At 40.1% G+C, this 22,290-nt stretch overlaps 1 protein-coding gene across 1 annotated transcript in view; it reads right to left on the bottom strand.

The window, feature by feature from the left end:
• Positions 1 to 643: 643 nt before the first annotated feature.
• LOC113888461 (multidrug resistance-associated protein 4-like) overlaps positions 644 to 22,290 on the bottom strand; it is a 162,961-nt gene continuing 141,314 nt past the window's right edge. Inside the window, 2 exon segments of the mRNA XM_027535587.1 lie at positions 644 to 2,483; positions 7,783 to 7,917. Coding sequence (XP_027391388.1) covers positions 2,358 to 2,483; positions 7,783 to 7,917 — 261 coding nt within the window. The 3' untranslated portion in view covers positions 644 to 2,357.

Genomic DNA, 22,290 nt, shown 5'->3' with positions numbered 1-22,290 from the left:
ACAGAGTCGGACACGACTGAAGTGACTTAGCAGTAGCAGGATGATGACGGATCTAAAGGTGACTTCCTAGAAGAGGTGACGACTGGGCTGACCCTAGAAAATGAGATTTCTCCCCTTCATGGACCTTCTCCTCTATTTTTTAAACCAGAGGGTACTGAGGAGAATCACTAACTCATCATTTTGACTTACACCTCAGTCATCAAGAGTTTCCCCCACAGTACATCTTTATCACCTACCTCTGGAGCTGTGACACAGGATGTGGGGGGACATGGAGATGTGCTGTTCAGACCTCCCTTCAAGCACTCATTGCCCAGCTGCTGAAGGTGCTGCCAGTGGGCAACCTTAAACCACCAGGCTGCATGCAATGATCCTTCCAGGTGGAGGTATAAAGACAGGCCATTGGATGTGTCAGGACAACCCTGAAGGGCCATCTTCACTCCAGATGCCCCATGGGATAAGCTAAGGTCATCCAGCCAGTGATCCAGCTTGATCTTTCCTTCTGCCCTATCCCGTTTCTTCCCTCCTGATTCCACAGTGTTGATTCCAAGGGCAGCCCTGATAAACATCCCTAAACTAATTCACTAAACTCAATTGGAGTCTGCATTCTAGAGAACCAGCCTGCAACATGTATCAGAAAACATTCCAGTACTCAGGGAGGACTTTTATTTGAAAATTACTGGTTACACATGAACATTTTAAAACCCCCAAATAAAATACAAAATGGTGGAAAGAAGGACTTTTTGTGTGAATATCATTACCTTTGGTTTAAAATCTACAACCAAAAGGAAATTAAGTTATATATTAATAAAAGAAAACTATTACATTTAAATACATGAAAGTGCCATTTTATATAAAAGGCTGAATGTTAGCAGTTCCACATGTTCAATCTAATAGAAAAAAAGCCATTAGCATTTGAAATTTAGAGAACATTATACTTATGAATAACTCATGGATAAAATATATAATTAGTGCATTAAATTAGGAATTAGATAATACATAATACTTTGGCTAGTGATTGGTGGTAAGTATCAAAACTTGTAGGTTGTAGCTAAAGTGGATTACAGAAAAATTGTCAGCTTTATATACTTATGTTAGAAAAATAATGATATTATTAATCTGTTTCCCATTTAAGAACTTAGAGGAAAAAAATCTCAAAATTAAGGAAAAGTTGAAAGAATGATATGATGAACTAGAAAGAAAAACAGAATATCAATCAAGCAATAATCTGATTCTTTGAAAATAGGGAAAAGTTATACAAGATTATTCATAAAAAATGAGAAGCCTCAAAGAAAACTAAAAGGCCAAAAGAACACAGAGATGATGCAGAGATTAAACATGTAAGATATTGTGAATAAATTTATGCCAATCAAGCTCAAAACTCACAGGAAAAAGATCTACTTCTACAAAAGTGAAACTCACCAAAATGACTCTGCAGAAATAAAACACTGAAGAGGAAGCACATAATTACCGAAAGTTACCCAGACAATGATGGCTGTACAACACTGTGAGGGTGATTAATGCTAAATCGTGTGATTAAAATTGGTTATATGACAAATTTTATGTTATATATATTTTACCACAATTTTTTTAATGTAAAAAAATAAAATCCTCTATCTAGAAGACAGTCTAGATAACATGTCTGTCTTTCATTAGGAAATCCCCTAGAGGGGTTCCTACTTTGATAAGGCATATTTTCTCTTCCTTCTCTTTTAGAGGGCTTCCCCAATGACTCAGCGGTAAAGAATCTGCCGGCAATGCAGGGGACACAGACAAATGTACAATATTGCCCTTCTGTATTTTAACCATGTATTTTTTGTAGGGTGACATTTCTCTCTTCTATACTGTCACTTAAACTACATGTACTGTATGTTTTTCCTATTGCTTTTCTCTGTAGTATTTTAACAAGAGGTCTTTGAGTGGAAAATGGAAAATAGTTCTGTTAAAGGAAGTGGTGACACAAAACAGCAACTTCATACAATCTTCAAGAATCTGTAATATAATTAGAAAGTAATATGTAATTCTGGGAACAGTAAAAAAAAAAAAAAAAAATTGTGAGAACTTTGTCTCAAATCTTAGAAAATAAGTTTGGCTCCAGGGTCTCTCAAGACACAAAACCTGGGAGACACCTTTTATTGGTGGCCTGCACCTCTGATTTGGATAAAAAAGAAAATAGTATAACACATAAATAAACACAATAAATCCTTTTGTAAGAGCTTGAAATCACTGAGTGAAGTTGGAGAAAAATTATAGATTAATATCTTATAATATGTCAATATCTGTTGCTGGTGTAAAAAAAAGAACATAATTTACTCAGTGCAGAAACCAATTGGAACAATGTCTTTGGAATAGATGTGAACTCATGGTAGAATCACAGAGTAGACCCAAAAGTTGTGAAGGCGGAGTGTTGTCCATTGGCCATTCGTAATATTCATAATCACATGGTCACTGTGAGTGATATCTGGTTATTCGCTTTCAGAGTGCACCTGAGGCTGGGGGTAGGGGAGACAAAAACCACACATTTATGAGTTTTAAAGTCCTTCTCCTAAGGAAACACATTCATAGGCCCACTGGTTCATGTGAAGCAAATCATATCACTACTAGAGGCACAATAGGAAAAACCAGGGGTGTATTTATTCTATGGAGGAAGAAGCCCCATTAAAACCTTCACTGGGGCTGGACATAATGCCAAACAACCTGTAGATACACTTGAGTTCTGATCATTCTGATTCACAAATATGTTTTTAAGACTAGAGTAAATTGATAAGTAAAATCATTTTACTAACTCAAAACCTAGAAATTAAAAACAAGGTAACAAAGAGGCTGGGAAATCTATCAATAGTACCTGACCAAGGGTTTCTCATTTTCACATATAAAATGAGCACAACAAATTTGGATGTTAATATCAGGGTGTAATCCCTATATTTTATAAACTCTGATTGACAAGCATCAAAAATAAGGAGTAGGAAATGAAGAACGCATAATACTATGTTCTTTCCTGGAGAATCCCATGGACAAAGGAGCCTGATGGGCTACAGTCCATGGGGTCACAAAGAGTTGAACACGACTAAGTGACTAATACACACACACGTAGTCATTAAAAAGGATGAGATAACCGTATGCATTGATATAATCTGAGATATAACATTAAGTGAAAAAAAGAGAAAGAACAGCTATCATTTGTGCTTAGAAACAGGAAGTTTCTTCCTGATACACAGAACATCTCAACAGAACAGTCAACAGTGGTGCTGGGACTCCACCTTGTAGAGGAGCTGTGTGACGATAGGAGTGGATAGTGATTTACTTTTTGTTCATACATTTTAAAAAAGTATTTTTAAAAGTTTTTAAATTTTGTAGCATTAGATAAGATATGTGTTTTAAAATCTATTATTATAAATACATTTTAATTGTTTAGAGCAGTGGTCCCCAACCTTTTTGGCACCAGGGACCCAGTTTCTGGAAGACACTTTTTCCACAGACTGGGCAAGAGGAGGGTCAGGTGTAAAGTGAGCAATGGGGAGCAGCAGTTGAAGCTTTGCTCCTTTGCACACCACTCACCTCCTGCCATGTAGCCCAGTCCCTAACAGCCCATGGGCCATACCAGTCTGGCCAGGAGTTGGGGACCCCTGATTTAGAGTCTCTAAAGCTACTTAGAACTATGGGTGTACTTTTTATTACTGGAAGGCAAGTCTTCTGTCTACAGCCTTTAAAAAAATGATCCCACTTTTATACTGTAAAACGCTCTATATTCTCAAAGCTCTTAAGCATCTGCTCTCTCATCTCATCCCTGTGATAAGTGTGAAGAAGCCAGCAGGGCTGTAATCCTGCTCTACACATAGGTGAAGACCTGAGGCTCAGAGGCCCTGGGGGACACAAGCCCACGTGGATGCTAAGTGCCTCCTCCATCTATTCAAATGGGTCCAGGCTCCCAGAGCTTGGATATGAGGATTTTATAGTTACACACTGGGAACAAATAAACTTCAGAAAACCTCAACTAGCTCTGCTTCATCACAGAACAGAATGGATGACAGGCATTCATTCTTTGAGTTGAACTGTGTCCCCTCTAACTTTACGTGTTGAAGTCCTAAATACCACAGTACCTCAGAATGTGACTGTTTGGAGACAGCATCTTTAAAGAGGCAATAAAGTTAAAATGAAGTCATACAGGTGGGTCTTAATCTAACAGACTGGAGTTAGATTAAGAAGAGGAGACCGGACACAGGCTTACACAGAGGGAAGAGCATGTGAGACACAGAGGGAAGACGGCCTCTCCAAGCCAAGGAGAGAGACCTCAGAGGAAACCAACCCTACCGACAACTTGACCTCAGACTTCCAGCCTCCAGGGCTGTGAGGAAATAAGTTTCCATTGTGTAAGTCACCTGCTCTGTGGTCTTTGTATGGCAGCCCTATCAAACTAATGCCCCCTCCAGCTTTATGTATCTAAAAGGTACTTTCTCTGCTATTTCATCGATCAGGGTCAATCAGACAGTGATAAACTCGCCTGAACTATTTGTTCAAGAAAATGTGATGTGGAAGCACCTTCTCCCAGATTTTCTTATCAGATGAATGAATTCTTTTCTATCAGTGAAACCTTGTGACTGAGGCTAATGCTCCCGGTGTTACAGCTCTGAACAATACATTGATACCTAATGCTTGCACATTCAAAAAACTGATAATCTGACAGTTTATCCTCCTAAGAGGATGCGGAGTATGCAGAAATAATGTCAAGATGGGATGAGAATCAAGAATTGCATTTGTTTCTGTAGAGGTGACCTGAGCCTGTGGCAGGACTGAAATCTAAGAGTGAGGTTCTGTCACCCTGTGAACTTGAGTGATCACCTCCACCTTGGCTGCCACATGAAAGGAGCAGTGTTCTCAGACTCGGCACAGAACACAGAAACCAGGACTGCACTCAGCCTCCCAAGAAATTCCCCCTCTGTCTCCCTGGACCAGCTCAGTGACCTTGGGTGAGCCCTGGACCAATCTCTTCATCCATGACATGGGATAAAAAAGGGCAGCCATGAGGATTAAGTGAAATCATACATGCAAGAACTGTGTAAAATAAATGATAAAGAACTATACAAATGTAACTTACCATTAATATTTTTAGAGTAGGGGCAGGATTACTAGACCAGGAATCACAAGATTTCTAATTCTATGACCTATGTCTGTTTCTGTACATATCATATGTGACACTTGGTTTAAAACATATACTTAAAGAACAGATTTCTAACTCTGTGTCTGCTGCAAACTAGCTTAACACCAGTTCTATACATGGGGCCACATTCCTTCTAAGAGGACTTAGTTTCCTCACCTGTAAAATGAGGATGTTGAATGCTATTATCTTATCTGAAAATATCTAAAATTCTGAGATCAGTTTCTCATTACTCAATGTCTAGCACATACATAAGGATAATATAGTTTTTCAATGAACACTTTGACACATAGGTGGGGACACCTCTCTTTGATGTGTAATGCCTAAGTTCTAAAGAACAAAAGGGTTTTAAAAGTCCTGACTGTTTTGGGACTAGGTTATGTGGGGAATCACAAATGATTATCCGGTCTCAGGATGGAAACTCTGACTGGGAGACACTCTAGTAGATGAAAGCACTCTGTGAGTTTTGGGCACAAAAATTACAGAGCTCCACGTTCATCTTCTTAAAATTTGTATACAGTACAGTACCGACAAAAAGCCATCTCCTACCCTATGAACAGTGGAAGGTACTGCTGTGCATTTCCTCATTTCTAAGGAGGATTGAGATGAAACAGTGACAGAGGGAAATTAGACCACATTTTAGATACATTTTTCATACAGAAATACTGTTAGATGCTGGGGCATGTTTTTTTTTTTTTAACAGGCATTTTAAATATTACACAAGTAATTTTATTCTACTTACAAGTGAAAATCTGGGAAATGCAGAAATGAAGAAGGTAAAATGCATCCATAATTTAATAACCAGAGAAACAGTTTCAATGGGGAAGCCTCATCACATACAGCTGGAAACCTTACCCCACCTCGAACTACGCATCTCAAGTGGCGAGAACACCACACCTTCCCTCCCTCCCTCCCTCTATTTTCCCATCAGTTTCAATCCCACCTTGTTCCAGAATGAATTACAGGCAGCTGCATGACAATCGCTAAATCCCTCAAACTAGAGCTCAGTTGTCACTTCTGTACAAGACATTACCACCTCACCATTGTTAGAAAGACACCACGTGAGTGAAGGTCACTCATCGAGGGCCTTCCTCACACCATGTACAGTGCTTACTGCTTTAACACACCTCATGTTCAAGCACCATCCAGAGTACAGTGTTGAGGTATTGCAAATTCCTGATTTATCCTGATAACAATCTACCTTCTTCAGGAAGTTAGAGGGAGCATGGGTGGGGAGGGGGTAACTGGATAAAATTGTAAACAACAAAGAATTAGGGATTAACTGACAGTATCATGTAGGAGTTTTCTTTACAGGTTAGAAACAGAAGCAACTTATACCTTCCCTGGTTAATCTTCCTAGACTCAAAGTATTCCAAAATTTTTTCCTTAAACTCTCAAATTTCATGGATATTCCTTGACAGCACTCGCATCACAAATGTGCTGAGCATCAGTCAGAATGAAACACAAAGGGTCTGCAAAATGAGAGTGTTCCATGCTCTAAGGGAATCTGAACCTAGGGTCCAAGTGTGTGGTGAGTCCTATCTCAAATCTGTCTGTTAGGCACAGGTGTACATGCACAGAAGTGCACACTCATCCTACACCCCACCCCCACCACTGCTGCAGATTCTCAGCAGACCTGCCTTCAACCTGCCACATGCTGTTAAGACCCAGTCATGAAGCTTAGTCTCTGGAGGTTTATGACTGAAAAGGGCACAGAGACCCCTGGTGGAGATTCCAAAGAGCGAATGTGGAAACAAACTTCAATTACAACACCCTGCAGCAGGCTCACCTATTTTGCCCTTTCTTTTTTTTTTTTTTTTTTTCTTCTTCGTTTTCTTTTTTTTTTTTTTTTTAAACTTTATATAATTGTATTAGTTTTGCCAAAAATCAAAATGAATCCACCACAGGTATACATGTGTTCCCCATCCTGAACCCTCCTCCCTCCTCCCTCCCCATACCCTCCTTCTGGGTTGTCCCAGTGCACTAGCCCCAAGCATCCAGTATTGTGCATCGAACCTGGACTGGCATCTCATTTCATACATGATATTTTACACGTTTCAATGCCATTCTCCCAAATCTTCCCACCCTCTCCCTCTCTCACAGAGTCCATAAGACTGTTCTATACATCAGTGTCTCTTTTGCTGTCTCGTATACAGGGTTATTGTTACCATCTTTCTAAATTCCATATATATGCGTTAGTATACTGTATTGGTGTTTTTCTTTCTGGCTTACTTCACTCTGTATAATAGGCTCCAGTTTCATCCACCTCATTAGAACTGACTCAAATGTATTCTTTTTAATGGCTGAGTAATACTCCATTGTGTATATGTACCACCGCTTTCTTATCCATTCATCTGCTGATGGACATCTAGGTTGCTTCCATGTCCTGGCTATTATAAACAGTGCTGCGATGAACATTGGGGTACACGTGTCTCTTTCCCTTCTGGTTTCCTCAGTGTGTATGCCCAGCAGTGGGATTGCTGGATCATAAGGCAGTTCTATTTCCAGTTTCTTAAGGAATCTCCACACTGTTCTCCATAGTGGCTGTACTAGTTTGCATTCCCACCAACAGCATAAGAGGGTTCCCTTTTCTCCACACCCTCTCCAGCATTTATTATTTGTAGACTCACCTATTTTGCCCTTTCAATGAGGACAGTGGCCTCCACCTCACCCAGTTGCTGCACCATCTTGTAAAGCAGGCTGTCTCTATTTTGCAGCAAATCATATGGATCATCATATTCTACCGCGTTCCCTGAATCCAAAACCTGTTAATCAGAAGAAAGAAACCAATTAGCACCAGTGTTCCACAGTATCATGTTGTGTGTGTGTGTGTGTTAAGTCATTTTAGTTGTGTCCAGCTCTTTGCGACCCAATGGAGTATACCCTGCTAGGCTCCTCTGTCCGTGGAATTCCCCAGGCAAGAATACTGGAGTGGGTTGTCATTTCCTTCTCCAAGGGATCTTTCTAACCCAGGATTGAACCCATGTTTCTTATGAACCTCCTGAATTGGCAGGTGGGTTCTTTACTATGAGCACCAAATGTTTCACAGTAACGTAACTCGAACAATTATTTCAGAAATGGGCAGGACAGGGAGAATAGAGAGAATCTATCTGGGTGGTAGGCCTGCTGGTGTTTAAATGGTTTGATTACCCTGTTTTACTAGACAGACAAAGGTCTAATGTGATCTTTTATTATTATAAGGTTATAGGAAAGGAAGAAAATGGAAGTTTTACACTACGATTATTGACACTCAACAGCCTGAAGCATCTAATATTCTGCCCAGAGCATTTGGGGTTGTTATCATTAGTCAGTGCTTTTAGCTCTCAGACTCTGAGCTCTGAGGGATATTTATAGAGATACACAGAGTTGGCAAATATCTTGATTCAAGAAAATCAAAGTCAATTTATCTAAAATGTAGGTTGATGTCATGCAAACCAGATGGCAGTGACCTGACAGCAAATTGTCAATTTGGTTTGACAGAATCTGATCAATATTTGGGGAAAAAAGGGTGCTTCTAGAATTTTTTCAGGGTTCTGGATTACTGTCAGCTGCTAAGAATCTTTTATATGAGAGGTTAAGATACTTCTTAAAGTTGGCTGAGGTTGTATTTTATTATTCTGAGAGTGAAAGGCTGGCAAAAGGAGCTGCTACATAGCAGCATTAGTAGAACTGCTCTGCACACACACACACAAATCTCTAGAAATCCAATTTTCTCCTTGGATAAGATCAAAGAAGCAATTAAGAAATTGAGCTTGTAATTCTAGAGATCATGGCCCACATAGCACATGGAGGCAGCCCAATCTAAATTGCCTAGGACCTGAATCTGTTTTCACAAATTATCTTTCTGTTTCTTTTTCTTTTTTTCTTAAGCTGCCTTCCTTTCACTCCTTTTATTATCATTAAAAGGTCTGCTGGGCTTTCCAGGTAGCTTAGTTGATAAGTAATTCACCTGCAATGCAGGAGACCCCTGTTCAATTCCTGGGTTGGGAAGTTCCCCTGGAGAAGGGATAGGGTTATGCACTCCAGTGTTCTTGGGCTTCCCTGGTGGCTCAGACCGTATAGAATTCACCTGCAGTGTGGGAGACCTGGGTTTGATCCCTGGGTTGGGAAGAGCCCTTGGACAAGGGGATGGCAACCCACTCTAGTGTTCTTGCCTGGAGAATCCCCATGGACAAAGGAGCCTAGCCGGCTGCAGTCCATGGGGTCACAAAGAGTCGGACCCTTGAGCGACTAAGCACAATAGGTCTGTGCTTACTGACTAAGCACGATGAAGTGAAGTGGAAGTGAAAGTTGCTCAGTTATGTCTGACTCTTTGCAACCCCAGGGACTATACGGTCCAAGGAATTCTCCAGCCAGAATACTGGACTAAGCACAATGTGTCTGCTAATTGGAAATTGAAAGAGAGAAGAAGGGGCTCTTAACTCCCTCTTTCTACTTATTAGTGACTTTGGTTAATGATTTTTTTTTTGGTGGGGGAGGAGGGAGTGTCTAAAACAATATGCTTATATGATATAACTATAAAAACAGTTCTGATGTTAAATAGTATTTCATTCTTCATTTAGAGTAAATGTATCTTAAGAGAAAATGCTGAAACTCTATAAGCAAGACATAGGTTGTTTTTCCACATAAAAGTATTACAGTTTATTTCATTCTTTGTATTTAATTAAAAATAGTTATTAAGTCTCATAAAGTCTAGTCTCCAGTTAATCTTTTGTTTACTTCTGTGGACCACTGCTAAGAGCAGCTCTCAAAAGAGCCCAGGAATAAAAGAATCTGTATCATCCACATAATAATTTATATCTTCTGTAACTTGGCCAACTTAGATGCTCTGATTGTATAATTTTACTTAAGTATGACAGGATAGAATGAAACTACTCATTCTGATGCCAAGGAAGAAAAAGCACGATTTTAAAACACAGGTATGCAAACACCTATGATCAATTAATCTATGAAAGAGTAATCAAGAATATACAATGGATAAGACAGTTTCCATGGTAAATAGTACTAGGAAAGCTGGACACCTACATGGAAATAAATGAAATTAGAACACACTAATCTTTTTGTATATGTACAACCATACAAAATAAACCATATACAAAAATAAACTCAAAATGGTTTAAAGACCTAATATAAGACTGGGTATTATAGAACTAGAGGAAAACACAGGCAGAACACTCTTTGACATGAATCACAACATATTTTCTTAGATCAGTCTCCCAAAGCAAAAGAAAAGAAGCAAAAGTAAACAAATGGGACCTTATCAAACTCAAAGCTTTTGAACAGCAGAGAAGACCACCAACAAAATGAAAAGAGAACACCAAATGAATGGGATAAAATATTTACAAATGATGCAACCAACAGGGGGTTAATATCTAAAATATACAAACACCTCCTATAACTCAATATCAAAAAACCAATAACCCAATCAAAAAATGGACAGAAGACCTAAATAGACATTTCTTCAAAGAAAACATACAGATGACCAACAGGAGAAGATGCTGCACATCATTAATTATCAGAGAAATGTTAATCAGTCAAAATGAGGTACCACCTCACATGGATCAGAATGGCCATCATTAAAGAGTCTACACATAACAAATGTTGAAAAGTGTGTGGATAAAAAGTATAACTTGGTGCAGCCACAATGGAAAACAGTATGGAGATTTCAGATAAAAATGAAAATAAAGCTACCATACAATCTAACAATCTTACCACTGAGCATGTATCAAGAAAAGACAAAAAGATATATACACCCTAATTCAAAAGATACATACACCCCGACATTCATAACAGCATCACTTACAATAGCCAAAATATGGAAACAACCTAAGTGCCCATCAACAGATGACTGGTTTAAGAAAATGTGATACACCAAACCAACACATGTGCGTGCACACGTATGTGCAGTGGAATATCCCTCATATCACAATAAATGATGAAATATTGCCATTTGTACCAACATGGGTAAACCTAGAGAATATCATACTAAGTGAAATAAATCAGACAGAGAAAGACAAATATGATATCATTTATATGTGGAACATAAAAAATAATACAAATGAATCTACATATAAAACAAAAGCAGACTCACAGACACAGAAAATAAACTTATGGTTACTAAAGAGGAAAGGAGGGGTATAAAAATTAGGACTATGAGATCAACAGATACAAACTACTATAAATGAAACAGATAAGCAAAATGGGCTTAATATATAACACAAGGAAGTATGTCCAATATACTGTAATTACCTATAATGGAAAATATTCTGAAAAAATATATACGTATTTAGGTGAATCACTTTGCTATACATCTGAAACTAACAAAATACTGTCAATCAACTATATTTTATGTTTACAAACAGGAGTAACACATAGCCAAAACACACTTGAGGAACACTTAAGTAAATTTTCATTAATTTATGAATTGATTCAGCAAACATTTATTGTACATTTATGTGCACTAATGGTATTTGGCTGGATGCTGTGGAAAATGAAAACACACATAAGCCACAGACCCTGCCCCTAGGGAGCCTGTACTGAGAGAAGAGAGAGAAGAAAACCTCAAGTGTGTATCATGCAGGTAAAAAAGCACAACAAGGAGGGTTTAGTAACAGAAGAGATGACTTCTGGTCAGAGGTTCTGAGCTTCAAGGAGGAGAGAGGGCAATGAACTAGGCCTTGAAGAAAGGACAGGTGTGAACACGCAGAAACAAAGGTGGGTGGGTGGACAGTGGTCATTCCAGACACATGGACTATCATGGGCCAGGTGGACAGGAGATGAGCCTGGCAGCTCCTTGAGGGCAGGGTGATGCAGTTTTCCTTGTTCACTGCTGCATCTCAGGGCCCTGACATTATACAAGATAAGCAACAGGCACACAGTAGATGACAGTTTAAAATTAGATACAAATGAAACTAAATTCAGGGTGTGACTGGGTGATAAACCAATGGTGTGATCTGTCAAAACTACAGGGTGAGATCAAGGGGAAGATAAGTTTAGCTGGCATGGGGAACAGCTAAGGCAGGGCATACAGGGATGACAGGATGAGGGATGTAGACCTGGAGGACCACCTGCCTCATGTGGATGGCTGTGAACAAGAGGGAGAGTGAGAGGGGAAAATGAGGGAGGGTCAAACCAGGGCTCAGGATGGAGGCTTCAAACTCATTTATGTCAAATACTGGAAAAAAACAAAGAAGAAAAGAGATAGTGAAGGGTGGGGGAAGTTGAGAGGAGCAGGACTGCAGTGCAGCCACAGATATTCCAGGGAGCTGCCCTACACATAAAAATTAAATGCAGCCACTGCAAGATAATATGGTTTGTTTTCATTGGCAGGATGCCATCAGTGACAATGGTGTGGCTTCAGGGAGAGGTGGGGGCATAAGAGGCTGGAAGAAAAGCCTAGAAAGGAAGAGATGCCAGAAAGGGTTTTCAATATGGTGACAAACATTAAAGGGAGATCCCATTAGGGACAAATAGAGTAGGGAGGTGAAGATCTGAGTATTAGACCTCTGTTTTTGGCTGCCAGGTGACACAGGAACAATTATCCAATTTGGATCCAACTTGGAATTTGGGTCCCTAATTAAATGGGTTCTTGTGATTTTCTCAGAGACTGGACACTATGGCAGGTATTAAACTCAAATTCTTGTCTTAGGTCTTGAAATAAGAAGTCATTCTTCTTGCCCATGGAATGATGAAAGCTGCAGCATGGTCACCTCCATAATTGCTCTCCCAAATCTGCTGCTTTTGTATGTAAGCACCCCCTAATAAAGTATTTCTTTTCCTGTGTTGTGCTCTCTACTTTCACATTAGTTATCTTTTCTCTAAAAAGTTTAATGAAAATACTTGGCATGTTTTTGAACGAGGTTTCTCTTCTAAAATGTTGTAACTATATCCATGTAGGCTTATGAAAGAAAAAAATCCATGAAGGTAAAAAACAGGATTAAAGTAAAATGCTAGTTAGATATAACCTGTTTTTGTGCTTTTCAGGTGGGTATATTACAACAGTTTCTGGTTTTGATGTCTCTGGGAAAAATTATACTTAGAAGAGGCTTGAGTTGAGGAAAAGAGGTAAAGAATATGCACAATATTGTTTACAAATAGAAGAGGTAGAATTTGAGATTCTTGGTCCTGGTTTTTGTCCTGTGTCATTCATTTTCAAAGAAAAACTACAGACAGTGAAAATGTTGAACACAGACAACAACCCTGTTAGGGTAAGTGCAGATTTTCATATGCCCCTTTGCTCATGCTTCTAGGGAGAATACAGGTCATATGAAGACTGCAGAGTGAGAGATGGGAGGGGACAACTGTGCTATTGGCTGAAGAGAAAACAGGTCATAAGCACCCAGCAAATCCTAAAACAAGAAGAATTCACCTTTTAATGCAGAGACAGTGGTGAGTCTTACGAGAAAGAGGATTTCTAATTTATCTGTCTTATGGAGCAAATAAGGATGATTAAATTAGTTGTCATTATGACTCCATTATGTTTCAGTTCAGTTCAGTTCACTCAGTCATGTCTGACTCTTTGCGACCCCATGAATTGCAGCACTCCAGGCCCTCCCTGTCCATCACCAATCTCGGAGTTCACTCAGACTCATGTCCACTGAGTCAGTGACACCATCCAGCCATCTCATCCTCTGTCATCCCCTTCTCCTCCTGCCCCCAATCCCTCCCAACATCAGAGTCTTTTCCAATGAGTCAACTGTTTGCATGAGGTGGCCAAAGTACTGGAGTTTCAGCTTTAGCATCATTCCTTCCAAAGAACACCCAGGACCGATCTCCTTTAGAATGGACTAGTTGGATCTCCTTGCAGTCCAAGGGACTCTCAAGAGTCTTCTCCAACACCACAGTTCAAAAGCATCAATTCTTCGGCGCTCAGCTTTATTCACAGTCCAACTCTCACACCCATACATGACCACTGGAAAAACCAAAGCCTTGACTAGATGGAACTTTGTTGGCAAAGCAATGTCTCTGCTTTTGAATATGCTATCTAGATTGGTCATAACTTTCCTTCCAAGGAGTAAACATCTTTTAATTTCATAGCTGCAATCACCATCTGCAGTTATTTTGGAGCCCAAAAAAATAAAGTCTGACACTGTTTCACTGTTTCCCCATCTATTTCACATGAAGTGATGGGACCAGATGCCATGATCTTCGTTTTCTGAATGTTGAGCTTTAAGCCAACTTTTTCACTCTCCTCTTTCACTTTCATCAACAGGGTTTTTAGTTCCTCTTCACTTTCTGCCATAAGGGTAGTGTCATCTGCATATCTGAGGTTATTGATATTGCTCCCGGCAATCTTGATTCCAGCTTGTACTTCCTCCAGTCCAGCATTTCTCATGATGTACTCTGCATAGAAGTTAAATAAGCAGGGTGACAATATACAGCCTTGACATACTCCTTTTCCTATTTGGAACCAGTCTGTTGTTCCATGTCCAGTTCTAACTGTTGCTGACCTACATATAGGTTTCTCAAGAGGCAGGTCAGTATGTTTAATAAAATTAAAAAATGAGAGAACATCTTTGTAAAATAGAATTCTGAAACACGAATGGTGCTTAATGAGCCAAAGCTGGGTAAATCCCTTTGAAGTGTCAACAAATAAATAAAGCTATTAACTAAGCCAGTTGGTTCCCAATAAGTCTTTTGCTTAATTTACTTACAGTAAACAAAACCATTTCAAATAGCTGAGAAAAGAAGAGAAGAAAAGGCAAAGGAGAAAAGGAAAGTTATACCCATCTGAATGCAGAGTTTGAAATAACAGCAAGGAGAAATAAGAAAGCCTTCCTCAGTGATCAATGCAAAGAAATAGAGGAAAACAACAGAATGGGAGAGACTAGAGATCTCTTCAAGAAAATTAGAGACACCAAGGGAACATTTCCTGCAAAGATGGACACAATAAAGGACAAAAATGTATGGAACTAACAGAAGCAGAAGATATTAAGAAGAGGTGGCAAGAATACACAGAACTGTACCAAAAAAAGATCTTCATGACCCAGATAACCACAATGGTGTGGTCATCCACCTAGAGCCAGACATCCTGGAGTGTGAAGTCAAGTTGACCTTAAGAAGTATCGCTACAAACAAAGCTAGTGAGGTGATGGAATTCCAGCTGAGCTATTTCAAATCCTGAAAGATGATGCTGTGAAAGTGCTGCACTCAGTATGCCAGCAGATTTGGAAAACTCAGCAGTGGCCACAGGACTGGAAAAGCTCAGTTTTCATTCCAATCCCAAAGAAAGGCAAGGCCAGAGAATACTCAAACTACCACACAATGTACTCATTTCACACACTATCAAGGTAATGCTCAAAATCCTTCAAGCGAGGCTTCAATAGCATGTGAACCAAGAACTTCCAAATATAAAAGCTGGATTTAGAAAAGGCAGAGGAACCAGAGCTCAAATTTCCAACATCCATTGGATCATAGAAAAAGCAAGAGAATTCTAGAAAAAAACATCTACTTCTGCTTCATTGATTTTGCTAAAGCCTTTGACCCTGTGGATCACAACAAACTGTTGAAAGTTCTTCAAGAGATGGGAATACCAGACCACCTTATGTGCCTCCTGAGAATCCTGTATGCAGGATAACAAGCAACAGTTACAACTGGATATGAAACAACAGACTGGTTCAAAATTGGAAAAGGCGTATATCATGGCTGTATACTGCTGAGTACAACATGTGAAAAATCAGGCTGGATGAAGCACAAGCTGGAATCAAGATTGCTTGGAGAAATACCAACTTCAGATATTCAGATAATGCCACTCTTATGGCAGAAAGCAAAGAGGACCTAAAGAGCTTCTTGATGAAGGCAAAAGAGGAGAGTGAAACAGCTGGCTTAAAACTCAACATTCATAGTGGTTTTGATTTGCATTTCTCTGATAATGAGTGATGTTGAGCATATTTTCATGTGTTTGTTAGCCATCTGTATGTCTTCTTTGGAGAAATGTCTATTTAGTTGTTTGGCCCATTTTTTGATTGGGTCATTTATTTATCTGGAATTGAGCTGCAGGAGTTGCTTGTATATTTTTGAGATTAACTCTTTGTCAGTTGCTTCATTTGCTATTATTTTCTCCCATTCTGAAGGTTGTCTTTTCACCTTGCTTATAGTTTCTTTTGTTGTGCAGAACCTTTTAAGTTTTATTAGGTCCCATTTGTTTATTTTTGCTTTTATTTCCAATATTCTGGGAGGTGGGTCATAGAGGATCCTGCTGTGATGTATGTCAGAGAGTGTTTTGCCTATGTTCTCCTCTAGGAGTTTTATAGTTTCTGGTCTTACATTTAGATCTTTAATCCATTTTGAGTTTATTTTTGTGTATGGTATTAGAAAGTGGTCTAGTTTCATTCTTTTATAAGTGGTTGACTAGTTTTCCCAGCACCACTTGTTAAAGAGATTGTCTTTAATCCATTGTATATTCTTGCCTCCTTTGTCAAAGATAAGGTGTCCATATGTGCATGGACTTATCTCTGGGCTTTCTATTTTGTTCCATTGATCTATATTTCTGTCTCTGTGCCAGTGCCATACTGTCTTGATGACTGTGGCTTTGTAGTAGAGCCTGAAGTCAGGCAGGTTGATTCCTCCAGTTCCATTTTTCTTTCTCAAGATTGCTTTGGTTATTCAAGGTTTTTTGTTTTTCCATACAAATTGTGAAATTATTTGTTCTAGCTCTGTGAAGAATACCATTGGTAGCTTGCCGGTCAGAATGGCTGCGATCCAAAAGTCTACAAGCAATAAATGCTGGAGAGGGTGTGGAGAAAAGGGAACCCTCTTACACTGTTGGTGGGAATGCAAACTAGTACAGCCACTATGGTGAACAGAGTGGAGATTCCTTAAAAAACTGGAAATAGAACTGCCTTATGATCCAGCAATCCCACCGCTGGGCATACACACCGAGGAAATCAGAATTTAAAGAGACACGTGTACCCCAATGTTCATCGAAGCACTGTTTATAATAGCCAGGACATGGAAGCAACCTAGATGTCCATCAGCAGATGAATGGATAAGAAAGCTGTGGTACATATACACAATGGAGTATTACTCAGCTATTAAAAAAAATACATTTGAATCAGTTCTAATGAGGTGAATGAAACTCGAGCCTATTATACAGAGTGAAGTAAGCCAGAGAGAAAAACACCAATACAGTATACTAATGCATATATATGGAATTTAGAAAGATGGTAACGATAACCCTGTGTACGAGACAGCAAAAGAGACACTGATGTATAGAACAGTCTTTTGGACTCTGGGAGAGGGAGAGGGTGGGATGATTTGGGAGAATGGCATTGAAACATGTATAATATCATATATGAAACGAGTCGCCAGTCCAGGTTCCATGCAGGATACAGGATGCTTGGGGCTGGTGCACTGGGACGACCCAGAGGGATGGTATAGGGAGGGAGGAGGGAGGAGGGTTCAGGATGGGGAACACATGTATACCTGTTTTGGGTTCATTTTGATATATGGCAAAACCAATACAATATTGTAAAGTTAAAAAAAAAAAAAAAAAGAACTAAAAGGATAAAAAAAAAAAAAAAAGACAACAACTCAAAATTCAAAAACTAAGATCATGGCGTCTTGTCCCATCACTTCATGGCAAATAGATGGGAAAACATGAAACAGAGAGATTTTATTTTCTTGGGCTTCAAAATCACTGCAGAGGGTGATTGCAGTGATTAATTAAATTTAATTAAAATTAAAAGACCCTTGCTCCTTGGAAGAAAACCTATGACAAACCTAGACAGTGTATTAAAAAACAGACAGTAATTTGCTGACAAAGATCCATATAGTTAAAGGTATGGTTTTCCAGTGGTCATGAATGGATGTGAGAGTTGGACCATAAAGAAGACTGAGTGTTGAAGAACTGTAGTTTTGGAGAAGACTCTTGAAAATCCCTTGGGCTGCAAGGCCATCAAACCAGTCAACCGTAAAGGAAATCAACCCTGAATATTCATTGGAAGGACTGATGCTGAAGCTAAAATGCCAATACTTTGGCTACCTGATGTGAAGAGCCAATTCATTAGAAAAGACTCTGATGCTGGCAAAGATTGGAGGCTGGAGGAGAAGGGGACAACAGAGGATGAGATGGCTGGATGACATCACTGACTCAATGGACATGAGTTTGAGCAAATTCTAGGAGATGATGAAGGACAAAGAAGCCTGGTGTGCTGCAGTACATAGGGTCGCTGGGAGTTGGACGTGACTGAGCAACTGAACAAGAACAAAACAAAACCATACCCTCTGTCTTTGTGCAGATATATTCACCAGTGCAACAAATTGTACTTGTTACAAGAAATGGTAACCCATTCCAGTATTCTTGCCTGGAGAATCCCCATGGCCAGCGGAACCTGGTGGGCTACAATCTATGAGGTGGCACAAAAGTCAGATACAACTTAGCAACTAAACAACAAGATCTTCAACACCTATAACCACACGACTTCATGGTGACAACCCTGTCGGTTATTCCCTTCCTCAGTATCAGCCCCTCCCTCAGGCTGGAGTGTCAGGTTTTGCAGCAGGTTGACTCGTCTCATGTCCACATTAAAGCTTTCAGAACAGTCACCTGTTTTCCTGAAAGGAAAGAGGTACAGGGATCCTTTGGAGATATTGGGGGTTCAGTTCCAGAACACCAGAATGTAGTGAATATCACAATAAAGTCAGTTATACAATATTTCTGGTTTCCAAGGGTGTATAGAAGTTATGTTTAGACTACACTGTAGCCTAGCGAGTATGCAGTAGCATTATGCCTGAGAAAACAAGGTACAGACCTTAATTTAAAAAATAATTCATTGCTCATGGGCATATCCATGGGTGATTCTTGACGTCTGACAGAAAACAACAAAATTCTGCAAAGCAATTATCCTTTAATTAAAAGAATAAATTAAGCAAAATAATAATTTATTGCTAAAAATTACTAACCATCATTGGAGGACTTTGGCAAGTAACATTAAAAATCACTGATCACAGATCACCATAACAAATGTAATGATAGTGAAAAAGTTTGACATATTGTGAGAATTACCAAAAGGTGACACAGACACAGAGTGAGAAAATGCTGTAGTCCCCTAAGGTCTAATCCTGCTGTTCCTACAAAAGGAGTCAGCAACTACAACCATTTTGGACCAAGATATAAATAAGTGCTGAGTTTACATCTCCTGGCGGGACCTCCCTGTGACATCACTGATGACCTTAATCAGGCACCCTTAAACTGAAGGTCTCCCAACATAGGAGTGGGAAGGGCAGCTCCACAGTGAAGGACATCATGGAAAACAAGTCCAGTCACTGCAAAGGTGACAGGCTCCAAAGAGAACCCTCACATTTCTCTTCTCTCTCCATCTTCCCCATTCACCCAGATGCTCAGTCTCCACACCTAGACACCAGCATCGACTCCTCTCTCTCCCCTCAGGTCCCACATTCAATTCATCACTTGGCTCCTCTTTCTTATCTCCCCCAAATCCAACCATCTCACATTTCCACTGCAGACACCTTAGTCTCAGCCACCAGCAGTCAAGAGAGGGCACAACTGCAAGAGAGAGGGAAAGCTGCATTTGGAGAATTGAAGACCATCAATGTGGTTTTAGCTGTAAAGGAAGGAGGGTGTGCAGAGTGGGACAAAACTAGAAAGGTGGGGAGGGGCCGGGCTGTAACTGCTTTGTTAAAAGATGTTAAAGATTTGTACACTGATCAATTGAGAAAAATTTGAGGTTACAGAAATTTACCAGGAGATTGGCTTCCCTGGTGGCTCAGATGGTAAAAGAATCTTCCTAAAATGTGGGAGAACCGGGTTCAGTCTCTGGGTTGGGAAGATCCCATGGAGTAGGAAATGGCAACCCACTCAGTATTCTTGCCTGGAAAAATCCCATGGACAGAGGAGCCTGGCGAGGTACAGTTCATGGGGTTGCAAAGAGTGGGACATGACTGAGCAAGTAACACACACCGAGTAAGTAAATAAATTGAACATACTTGATAACAGCAACAGAACTGATTGGTTCAAGGGATACAGACGTTTACATCTGTGAATCAGGTGCTGAGGGATACGACTGAGAACTGACTAGCAGACATGCTTTCCAAATTCTGTCCTTCCTCACTGTTTCCCTAACCAATCACACATCCCAAGGTGACAGTATTTCTAAGAATTAGATAATAAAAATGATCTGCTACTATTAATGCTGGAATACCAAAAACCAAAAATAAAGCTGCAGGATGCATTTAGGAACAAAGAATTTATTTGAACAGACCCCTAAGTGAGCTAGAGATCAAGCCATCTTTCTGCTGCTGCCTCTAAAACCTGACAAAGGGCTGGAAACAGTTAATTTATAGCATCATTTATTTATTATGGAAGAAAGATGTTTGGGGGACAGTCTTCAAAAATATACAGTGTTAGAGGTAAGAACAACAAAGCAACAGGAAAAAGTAGAAATGAAAGGCTACTTTGCCAATTAGCATTCAAGAACACAAAATGAGGATCTAAGAATGCTGCTGCTGCTAAGGTCGCTTCAGTCGTGTCCGACTCTGTGCGACCCCACAGATGGCAGCCCACCAGGCTCCCTCGTCCCTGGGATTCTCCCAGGCAAGAACACTGGAGTGGGTTGCCGTTTCTCTTCTCCAATGCATGAAAGTGAAAAAGTGAAAGTGAAGTCGCTCAGTCCTGTCTAAGAATACCAGGTGCTAAAAAAATACTTCTGGAATTTCAGTTACTGTCCTGTAGTCTTGGAATTTAACGCAGTCCCTCTTGAAAGTTTGCAGGTGGAGTCAGCTTCCTACTGAGCTGCTCTAGTCCGGACAACTGGCTTACACTGCTGGAGCCTAGAGCATCCCTTAGTTGGGGATGCCCCACTCCTGTTGTCGGGACTCCTTGGAGCTCACTCCTGTGCATGTCAAGCTCAGTGAGTGAGGCTACAGGCGCTGCTTCAATGCTGACAGCCTGATATCTACTCATTGTCCCCATTGATGATCCATCTGACAATGCATGTGAAGTAAGGAAGGGGGTGGACATTCCAGAAACTGTCTAAGAAGTCAAAGAGACCAGTTCCATTATCATAAGATGTAAGGAAGTTTGGATGTTACTGTTTATTATTGATTATTACCTATTTTTTTGTGGGCCATCAAAATACGTAAATATATCTTGCATTCTTTTGGACTGACTTCCCTTGTGGCTCAGACAGTAAAGAATCTGTCTGCAATGCAGAAGACCTGGGTTCAATCCTTGAGTGGGGAAGATTCCCTGCAGAAGGGAATGGCTACCCACTCCAGTATTCTTGCTTGGAGAATCCCATGGACAGAGGAGCCTGGCAGGCTACAGTCCATGGGGTCACAAAGAGTCGGACTTGACTGAGTGAAAAACACATTCTTTTGGGATTATATGCAGCCAAAGGTTTTCCTTTGAGCCATGGTTTCTATATCATTTTGTAAAGCCACATTCTAACATTTACTGAACTCAGCAAGCAGCAGAGGGAAACAACAAAGGGAATATGAAAAGAGATAAGGAATAGAGGGAGGAAGGAAAAGAAGATAAAGAAGGAAATATTAAATTACCGAGAGGAAAGAGCCAATCAAATCTGGAGGGAAGATACTAGACAGGTGTCCAGAGACCAAAGCTTGGAGCCTACCGCACGTGCAGTGCCTCGATCTACTGTGCAAGAGGCTTGTAGGTTGTTTATCTACAGACTCTCAGCCTTGATTTGCCTTCCTTTCTAAACTCTCACCTGTGATGCACAGGTTGGATCTCTGCAAGTCACATTTCAGAGGCTCTTCGGCAAGCTGGCCTTTTTTAGGTTCTGCCAGTAAGTGGGCACTAGAGGGAGACTGAAAGTGGGACAGAGCTAATGTTCTATCTGATTTGGCTGTTCCTGCAGTGTCACCTCAGCAGTGGGGCCTGACTTCAGCTCCGAGCTTCTATTAGCACATGGAGAAAGAGCTTCATCCTGCCTCTTCAGCACATATGACCAGCAACTGGGCCTCTCCTTGGAGGTCTGAGCACCAACTATAGGGCCCTCTTCTGAGTTCTTAGGTCTGAATATCTGTCCTAGGACATGGTAGCTGCTTCCTAAAATCATGACCCCAGTGTTTCCTTTCATTTTTCTAGCCTCCAATTCTTATGTAGCAAATTTCCTATATTAAAATCCTTTCAGCTGAAATACTATTTTTCTCACGAG

This window comes from Bos indicus x Bos taurus, unplaced genomic scaffold (assembly GCF_003369695.1).
Source record: "Bos indicus x Bos taurus breed Angus x Brahman F1 hybrid unplaced genomic scaffold, Bos_hybrid_MaternalHap_v2.0 SuperScaffold_100147, whole genome shotgun sequence".
In the NCBI taxonomy this organism is placed as follows: domain Eukaryota; kingdom Metazoa; phylum Chordata; class Mammalia; order Artiodactyla; family Bovidae; genus Bos; species Bos indicus x Bos taurus.
This window is presented reverse-complemented; position numbering and strand designations above follow the sequence as displayed.